The sequence below is a fragment of the Mustela putorius genome, unplaced genomic scaffold, assembly GCF_011764305.1.
Source record: "Mustela putorius furo isolate JIRA1106 unplaced genomic scaffold, ASM1176430v1.1 tig00000281_pilon_pilon_pilon, whole genome shotgun sequence".
Classification (NCBI taxonomy): Eukaryota; Metazoa; Chordata; class Mammalia; order Carnivora; family Mustelidae; genus Mustela; species Mustela putorius.
In genome coordinates, this window is record NW_025421343.1 from 4,629,498 (window position 1) to 4,639,293 (window position 9,796).

Sequence of the window (9,796 nt, forward strand, 5' to 3'; positions counted from 1 at the left end):
CACCTGGTGGCCTGGGGCGTGTCTCCCCGCAGCAGAGGCCTCTGCGTGTGTTACTATAAAGGACCACCTGACATAATGTCATTTGATCATTCTGTAAACTTGAAAGTGCCAAATACAGAATTTCATTAGGGACACGGAGCTAACCTGTGGGCAAGACAGTCAGGTGGAGATGAGCACACAGTCACTAGGGTGTAGGTATGCAAAGCCGGACATGGCTGCGATGGACGTTAGCTTGTTTTCCAAAAGTCCTGGGATTGGAGCACAGTGTGACACAGCCAGGCTGACTTGTGGTTCCAAACTCGCCTGGGCTGTAAAATGCCAAGGTCGTGGTGAGGCCAGGCAAGGCTTGGAGAAACCCAGATGTGGGTGGATAGTGAGCCTCCAGCCATGCTATGGATTCTGGCCTTGCAGGAAGGGCCCCAGGAACCCTGAGTGCCTCTTTCCTGATGGGCTGCAGCGGTAGAGAGGGACCAGGGGACAATACACAAGTCAGTTCTCCCACATGTAAAACCACCACGTATCCATCTGTTCCCCAGAGGGCCCTGCGACACAGCGGACGGCCACATTAGAGATGAGTGGCTTACCGTGGTCTGTGAGGAGAGGAGAGCACGTCCCTCCCTGGGGTGGTGTGAAGCCTGGCTGTCACTCAGCTAGGGTCAGGGCACTCATTCATGCCCGGGGAGTTTGACAATTAAGAAACATACTCTGACTTCTGATGTAAGTATAGGACAATGACAGAGCAAACTGCTTTTCCAGTGAAAGAAACAGGTATAGAGCTTGGCTCCATGGCTGGGGCAGTGGTGTGGTGCTTAGGGCTCATGGAATTGGGGTACCTGGGCCTTACCCTTGGCTTTGGGCCTTGGGCAGCTTACCCCAGAGCTGTAGTTGCCTAGAAAAGGGGCCTCATGATGACATTTCACCACTTTGCTGTGAGGAGTAAATGATGGAATGCGTGCCTGGCAGGTGCGCCGTTGCGTGTGGGGGAGACCGTTGGTCACTGAAGGGGGGACCGTACTACTTGGTGGTGAGGTTGGGAACCGGGGACACAGCCAGGCTGCGGGGAAGGCTCACATGTCCTCTGATAGCCTCCTCTATGGTCCTGTGTGATTTTCTTTCTTTTTTTTTTTTTTAGAGCATCCTCCTCAAGTGGACTAAAGGCTTCAAGGCATCGGGCTGCGAGGGTGAGGACGTGGTCACGCTGCTGAAGGAGGCCATCCACCGGCGAGAGGTGGGACAGGCACAGGACGAGGCCCAGAATGACCTTGTTCAGAAAGTGGGGAGATGCTGGGAGCAGGCGTGTGGGTTAGGGGGAGAGTGAACGTGATCCTTCAGTGATGATTGAGTGTCCCCTGTGTGTCAGGCCTTGCTCTTGGCACTGGGGACTCAGGAATGACCACAACAAACTCTTGAGCTATAAACAAACCCATGAGCTAATGTCAGGTGCTGTCGCACCGGGACAAGAAAGGAAGTCGGGTGAGGACAGGGTGAGTGGTCTGGAGAAGGGCACTCTTAATAGCACAACCGGGGAACCTCCCTGAGGAGGTGACACTTGAGCCCCTAGGGGGCACGAATGAAAAGAGAGAACGAGCCATGCTGTATAAAGTACACTTCATATACACACAAATTTCCCTTGCGAGCGTCTGAAGGAAAATGTTGGGGTTCGTTTGCCCCCTCAGGAGTTTGACCTGGACGTGGTTGCTGTGGTGAATGACACGGTTGGGACGATGATGACCTGTGGCTATGAGGACCCTCACTGCGAAGTCGGCCTCATCGTAGGTAAGGACCTGGCTCGGGACCCACAGGCTCGCATGGAAGGAGGACGGTGCCGGCTGAGGGGCTGACGCGTTTGTGATCGGCAGGCACGGGCAGCAACGCCTGCTACATGGAGGAGATGCGGAACGTGGAGCTGGTGGAGGGGGAAGAGGGCCGCATGTGTGTCAACATGGAGTGGGGGGCCTTCGGGGACAACGGATGCCTCGACGACTTCCGCACGGAATTTGATGTGGCCGTGGATGAGCTCTCCCTCAACCCCGGCAGACAGAGGTGGGTGCCCCAGGGCGTGTGGGTCCTGGTACATGTCTGTGAGGGGCTGGGAGTAAGCACTGGAAGGTAGTGAGCCCAGAAGATGGGAACGATCCCAGGGAACCCCACGGGCCTCAGGTAGGCGCTGTGGCCAGTGTTGCCAAAGGCCACGGGTCAGTGTGTGCAGACAGCAGCTGTCCTGCCCAAGCCAATCAAGCAGCACGTCCTTTCCCGCCCAAGGGATCCAGCATGCCTTCTCCTTGCTAATGCCCAGGGCGCCTCCCTCTCCCCTCCGTAACCTCCGTGAATGTTACTGGCATTGCAGGTTCGAGAAAATGATCAGCGGAATGTACCTGGGTGAGATTGTCCGAAACATCCTCATCGACTTCACCAAGCGCGGGCTCCTCTTCCGTGGCCGCATCTCAGAACGACTCAAGACAAGAGGGATCTTTGAGACCAAGTTCCTGTCTCAGATTGAGAGGTGAGAATTAGGGCTCAGGGTTGGGTGGGACCTCTGTCCTCCCTTTCCTGGGACAGCAAGCCGAAGGGTTTCCAGACCCCAAGTAAGACCAGGGATATGGCTTCTATTACAGGTCAGTTTGGTTGCAGACAGCCATACTGTACTGTTTATTGAGTAACGCATGGATAGTTGGCATTTTAAGCATGAGAAATCCTGCTGAGTTGCCAGGAGTCCTTGCAAAGTAGTATTGTTGGGTTTTAGGCCAACTCTCAAAGGTGGGAAGATAACCTGTGCACTGGCAATAAATTGGGAACGCACAGAGGATGTGGCCTGTTCGTGCCTGGCAGGAGGGTGCTTCTGACCACGGACTCGGTGATGGGAGAAGCAGGGCCGAGTGAGGGCTGGCGTGCCTGGCGGTCAGAAATCAGGCTGTGCGGTGGCTTTTTAGAACATAGGCTCCCTCCTCGCGGCCAGTAATGGCAGCAGGTCCACTGCAAATTAGAACAGGGCCTCTCGGAGCCCTTCACATATGACTGCTGTGCATCACTCTCTGGTGCGTGGGAAAGCAGGAGGCAGGCGGGCGGCCGGGTTGGGGGCCATAGTGCTTCTGCACCAGTGAAGAGAAGGCATATGTTCACGTCTGTGTGTCCGTTTGCGTGCAGGGGGCCGATTCCCAAGACAGTTCCCTTGATAGAATAACAAGTATATTCTTACAATTTGATTCATGTCTTGTTTCATGAAGAGTGTGTGCGAGTTGCCATCAGACCCCCCCTGGGAGGGGGAGTAGAGCTGGAGTGAGGATCTGTGCTGGGAGGTAGGGGGCTGCCTGTCCTCTTGACCCGGGAACAACGTGGAGGAGATGGGTAGGAAAGAGCTTTGCAGCTGAAAATACCAACTGCCGGCATCCGCACTACCTTTATTCTTGCCGAACAAGTGGGAACACTAGACGGTGACTTTCCCTAGACTGTTCTCTTGAGTACCAGCTGTGGAGAGCAGTGCCGTGCCTCACGTGGGCCAGGTGGAAATAGGAGCTGCGTCTTGGCATTGCTGTCACACCCAGGGGATCCAGTGGGATGAGCGTTGGTTTCTGGACCAACTTCAAGAACAGGAGGCACCTGGTGGGGGCCGCTGCCAGGCCAGACCCCTGGCGTGTGGGCTGCCAGCCACTCATGTATGTGACTGACCGCTCGCTGTACTCCCCCCCACCTACTCCGCAGTGACTGCCTGGCGCTGCTGCAGGTCCGTGCCATCCTGCATCACCTGGGGCTCGAGAGCACCTGTGACGACAGCATCATTGTCAAGGAGGTGTGCATCGTGGTGGCGCGGCGGGCAGCCCAGCTCTGTGGCGCAGGCATGGCCGCTGTGGTAGACAAGATACGAGAAAACCGGGGGCTGGACACCCTCAAAGTGACCGTAGGCGTGGATGGGACCCTGTACAAGCTGCATCCCCAGTGAGTACCTGACCTCACGCCACGCTCTCCCATCTCTCGCTCTGTCCAGCTCTTTCCTTACCCACCCCCCCCCCGCCATTTTACAGCAAACCGTCTAATGTTCAAGTGAGTGTTCGTAGCATAGACGCTTGAGTTTAAAGGTGAATAACCAGAAGTAGGCCTGTGTTTGACCACCCAGCCTGTAGAACTCAGTATCACACCCCTGACCCCTGCTGGGGGAAGGTACTCTGGTGACTCGGTCCCTAGCTGCCTTTCCCTGTATGTCTGTTTGCACCGTACTGTTTGGTTTTCCTTAAATTTGAACCAGTTGTGAGGGGAATCCCCCTGGGCATCTCTCCTTTCGGGACTGGCTTCTCCGACACAGAATGTATAGTTTTGAGATGCATCCACCTGGAGGGGTGGGATCGTAGTTTGTGAATTTTCCAGGCTGTGGAGCATACCTTTGAACGAGTATACTACTGCTAATGGATATTGGGTTATTTCTAGATTGTGTCCGTTAAAAACAGTGCTCCTGAGAACATTCTGGGAAGGTATGCTGGAGTTCCAGAGTGGGGTATTTTCTGCAGTCTTGCATGGGGGCTGGCTGACTAGAGCCATGACACTTTTTGTAAATAAAGTTTTATTGGAATTCGGCCCTGCCTACTCACGTTCGTGTTGTCTCTGGCTGCTTTCACGCCACGGTGACAGAGTAGTCACCCACAAGGCGGAAAGTATCTACTGTCTGGCTCTTGATAGAAAGTGTGTTCCTTGAACCTCCCAGCCCCAGTGTGGAAGCACCAAATTCCCTTTTCTTTCTACACTTACCCCTGTCTTTCCATCTCCCTTTTTCACTCATTTGCATATGTTTTGAGTAAATCATCCTGAATTCAAGAATTGCCCCAATCCCCCCCCCCCCCAAGCTTCCCTGCTCAAAGTTAAAAGAATAGAGCTGTGGGCGCCTGGATGGCTCAGTGGGTTAAGCTGCTGCCTTCAGCTCAGGTCGTGATCTCAGGATCCTGGGATCGAGTCCCGCATTGGGCTCTCTGCTCAGCAGGGAGCCTGCTTCCTCCTCTCTCTCTCTGCCTGCCTCTCTGCCTGCTTGTGATCTCTCTCTGTCAAATAAATAAAATCTTTAAAAAAAAAAAAAAAAAGAGAGAGCTGTTACCCTGGTCTGGGCAATAGGTGGAAAGGAGTGAGGACAGAGAGACTCCTTGATGGAAATGTTGCCTCAGAGAGAAGCTTGCCTTTCCAAGCCCATTCTCTTGTTGATCGGTGCCTCGTAAGTGGGAATCTTCGTCCCAGATGAGAGTTGGGGAGGGGGACAGAAGTCAAGCTCCTGATGCTAGGTGTGTTCCATAGATGACGAGGGCATCGCCGTAACCAATACCCATTAGCTTTACAATAAAACTGCAGCATACTCATTCAAAGATACGCTCCACAGCCTGGAAAATTCACAAACTGCAATCCCATACTTGCATGTGGATGCATCTCAAAACTTATATGCTGTGGGGAGAAGCCAGTCCCGAAAGGAGAGAGGGCAGGAATTCTCCTTGCGACAGGTTCATATCGAAAGAAAACCAAACAGTATGGTATCCTGCTGTGTTGGGGACATGGTGACTGTCTCTTTCTCTGATCCCATACTGAAAGCTCGATGATCACCATAATGTGCCAACAGCAAGCTCCTGAGCCTGCTCCTTTCATCTTTAATGGCATTTTGGATTAGATGTGGGTCTGCGTGAGTCCATACTCCTGGAAAATCAAGTATTACATGCATGAGGCTTGGTCTTCCAGAGTTCGTGAATAGGCTATGTACTTCCACAGGGCACACCTGTGGTGCCCATGACCCTTGACCCTGTCTTCCACTGGTGAATTTTAAGAACACAACCCCAGAATCTCAGACAGTTGCCTCCCAGCGGCTCTCTGCTCCCACTTGGCCCACTATGACATAGACTTGGGGCATGTTGCCAGCCGCTCGAAGCCGTGGTTTTCTGATACACACAATAATAGCGTTTAATACGTGATAGCTATCCTTTTGCTCACCTCAGTAATTCCAGGATCACTTCCTAGGATCTCAACTTGGGGGACATACATCAATCACGACTGAGGTGTTCTTTTCTCCCCCTGTGTCTTCCTCCCCATGTTTGCAGCTTTGCCCAAGTGATGCACGAGACGGTAAAGGACCTGGCTCCGAAATGTGACGTGTCCTTCCTGGAGTCAGAGGACGGCAGCGGGAAGGGGGCAGCGCTCATCACTGCTGTGGCCTGCCGCATCCGCGATGCTGGCCAGCGGTAGAGGCGGAAGGGACTTACTCTGGTTCCCCGTCTTCCCTGCTTTAAATTATAAAATGTCACCCCGTGTGTCATAGATGGGCCCCTGGGCATCTCCTTGGCAGAGAGGGGACTGGGTGTGGTCTCTCTAGATACTCACTGTTGAGTTTAGTGCCCAAGTCTTGGCCCTCCCAAGATCCGTATGTTTTGAAATAAGGACTTGTTTATACTTGTCACAACTGTTCCTACTGGTTCTTTGAAAACTCAAGACAGATTTTAACCTTTAGTCCTCCCCCTGGCCAAATTCCACGTCCCTGCTTAATCCTGCAGGATGGGGACACTAATGAGAAGATACGGTGGCCTCCCCATGGACTCTGAGCACAGTATTTCTAGGTGAAGAGCAGTCCCCGCTCAGAGGCTGATAATGTTTCTCCTCTGAGATCTGGAGGGACCGCCACTCACTTGAGCCTGATTCTCCCACAGGCAGAAGGGGCAGGGGTAAGAGAAGACCAGCAATGGGGGATCCATGGATAGCCACGTGGCACCCCCTCTTTAACCTCCTTTACGTGCCTGGTGAGTTCCAGGAGAGGCTCATCTCTGGAATTACAGCATCCTGAATCCGAGAAAGCAACACCAAGGCCACACGTGGGTTCCTGAGTCATCCATGAGCAATGGACCTTTGGGGGCAGGGAGACTTTTTGTCTGTTTTTAAAAATATTTCCTGCAGAAATGGAAACAACTCTTACTTTCATTTTAATTTATGTTTGAAATTTATTTAGTTCATGAAGTACATCCGTTCCTTTACCTTGACACTGTATGTAATGATTCGTTATATGTAATGTATTTATATGTCAGTGTGTGATGTACATAAACACAGAGTCTTTCCAGACTTGGCCTCTGGAGTAGACGAGCGTCACTAGAGGATGGAAGGTGAAGATACTGACAGGTTACTAGAAATACCTCATTCGCCTGCGAGAAGAGAAGGGAAGCCCCTTCAGGGTGAGTGAATGGCCAAGTAGCTCCTTCCCAGCTCCTTTTTAACCTGCAGACCGGAAACCATGGATGGCAGGGCACAGTGAGGGAAGCTGGGTCTATGGATGGAAGAAACTGCAGCAACTGGCTGCTCTCTGTAGACCTTCCTGGGGCACCAGAACACGGGCTCTTAACCAAAGCAGACAGGAATCCTTTCAGACAGGCTCGCTTAAGAATTGTTTATTCTTAGGGCAGTCAGTATTTTTAAGCTCTCTGAGAAGATAAAGGAAGCCACCAAGAGCATTTCTTAAAAAATTCTGTCTCCCTGTTAATAGCAAACCAAAACCAAACAATGAAACAATCAAATGCAGAAAACCTCAGGGACAACACCTTTAAAGGCGGATTTGTGCCCTCCCGGCAAAACTGATGTGTTTTGTAAATGTTTTTCTAAGAAGCGTTGTCCAAGGACTTCTGGAGGCTGAGCTGTTTTTGTACACAGTATTTATTTCCAACTGTTGATGGGGGTGAGGGGAGTGGGGTGGCCTGAGATCTTCCATGCTCTACCTTTCAGGGGTACAGTTAATTCTGAACCCAAAGGCCACTTCCTCCCTAAAATACGCACACCCTCACACTGCAACTACACGGTAAAGAGGGAATAGCCCTAGAACACTATTGAGTAGGAGTCAAGGATCACAACAAGGAAGCAAAAACAGGGCTGAGTAGCACCCGACTTTGCACATTTATCATACTTGTACTAAGAATGTTTAGATCCGAGTATCACTAAAGAACGCCCAAGAAGTAGAGATGAATTTTAACTTTTAAACTTGAAAATTAGGCTCTGTCTGTGAAATTGCACCTTTTTTTTTTTTTAAAGGTAGAGCTGTGTGTGTGTGCGTGTGGCTATTCAAAATATGTTGTTGGTTTCCAAAATGGAAAATGCATTTTGAACGTCTGTGTTCCCACAGTTAGGTGACCGTTCCTTGCTGATGCTGCTTTGCCTGGTGTAAACACAGTCTCAGTCTTTAGTTGGGATGTGTTGAATCTCAAATCTTTGAGCACTCAGTCTAATAAACGTGTTGTCATGTATAGTAAAGAGCTAGTTGAATTAACTATGTGATGTTAACTATTAATAAATTTTAACATTTTTCAAAATACCCAGCGTGTGGTTCATGAGGATTTTTTTTTTTTTTTTAAGAGTGTGGGCCCATTAGTACTCCCTGCCTGGTCTGAACGATGGATGACTGTCTCGATAATGGTAATAAGCTTGCTTGATAGGCATGTGGCAAAGACTTGTCCTGACCCCAGATACTTCTCTTCCCAGGAACTCAGTTCCAGTGGAACTGGAGGATAGATGACCTTTCCTAGGCCATTTTTGAGCCCCTAGCTTTCAAGCATCAGGAAGAAGTGTGGCAGGCACAGGAGACTATCATTGAAGGAGTCTGGCTGAGCTAAGTTAGCAGAGGCCTCCGGGGCTCTGGCTGGTCTCTGTAGGTACGTGACTCAAATTCAGGATGGAAAGCCACTGCTTAGAACATCTGAAGAGCACGTACCTCTGTCCTCTCCTTGCCTTTCCCCTCTCTCCAATAAACATAATACAAACCTGGGCAATCCCTTCCACATGAGACCCTACTGACCCCCACGGTCATGGCCCCATGGGACAATGAGATTATGGAAGTATCTCCTGCACTGGTGGGGTGCAAGCTGGTACAACCATTTAGATGGGGGGAAAAGAGGCAACAGGCATCAAAGGCATGTTTTGTGTAGTTTTCTAGAAATTTGTACAGAGGAAACAGATGGAGATGAAGAATCAGCTTTGAGGGTATTGACTGTTACGTGCTTTATAACAAAAAAGGAGCACCCCATCCAGTGGGTCTGCCCATCCTGTGTTAGAGTCCAGACAGGAAGACAATCCATGCCTGTTATTTCAGATTTTGCTACAGGGGCTTGGTTATACAGGTGATGAAAGAGCTGAGAAGCCAGAGAGTAACAACACCAAAGAATCAGTCTTTCTATCCCAGTGGCTGGGCCAGAGGCCAAAAGCTGGGGAGAGGGTGGAACCACAGAGCAGGGGAAAAGGGTGGTTAGAAACAACCCTCCCCTGTAGTTTTCTGCAGCGTCTCTCTTGGCCAAACCTGGCAGGGAACCAGCTGGAAAAGGGAGACCGAGCAGAGCAGAGGAGGTGAGCCCTGGCTGCGAGCAGTAAGTAACTTGCACGGACCCCTTAAAACCATGACAATGTTCTAGAAGAACATTTAATTTGGGAGTGTTGACAGCATGCTGTTTCATGCTGAAAGTATGTTATACAACACATTATCATCCTGGTTTTGTTAAAGAGATTATATGGCCTGTGAGGATTATCATGTTTCCCTGAATGTCCCCTCTGCCTGGCTGGACAGCGGGCTAGAATGAGGCCTCTATCTGTGGTAATGGCCGCAGCACCCCCACAGCGGACCCCCACCCCTCTGGGATTCGGGCATCGCCATGGGAGACCCTCTGCATTGCACACCTGCGCTCGCCGGTTCCCCTTCCTTGGGCTCTGCTCAGCTCCCGAAGCCGCCTCCTGATGGGGGGGTTGGGGGGGAGCCCCTCACCACTAGGAAGACCATTTCCTTCACGCAATTGGATGGTCTGTACCCAAGTTCCTT

At 51.2% G+C, this 9,796-nt stretch overlaps 1 protein-coding gene across 2 annotated transcripts in view; it reads left to right on the forward strand.

Moving 5' to 3' along the window:
- HK2 (hexokinase 2) overlaps positions 1–8,305 on the forward strand; it is a 60,714-nt gene extending 52,409 nt beyond the window's left edge. For both annotated transcript variants that reach the window (XM_004742274.3, XM_013051192.2), the window contains 6 exons: positions 1,133–1,228; positions 1,677–1,776; positions 1,860–2,043; positions 2,348–2,503; positions 3,700–3,933; positions 6,060–8,305. In XM_004742274.3, the coding sequence (XP_004742331.1) occupies positions 1,133–1,228; positions 1,677–1,776; positions 1,860–2,043; positions 2,348–2,503; positions 3,700–3,933; positions 6,060–6,204 (915 nt within the window). In that variant the 3' untranslated portion in view covers positions 6,205–8,305. The remainder of the gene's footprint in view (positions 1–1,132; positions 1,229–1,676; positions 1,777–1,859; positions 2,044–2,347; positions 2,504–3,699; positions 3,934–6,059) is intronic.
- Positions 8,306–9,796: the final 1,491 nt, after the last annotated feature.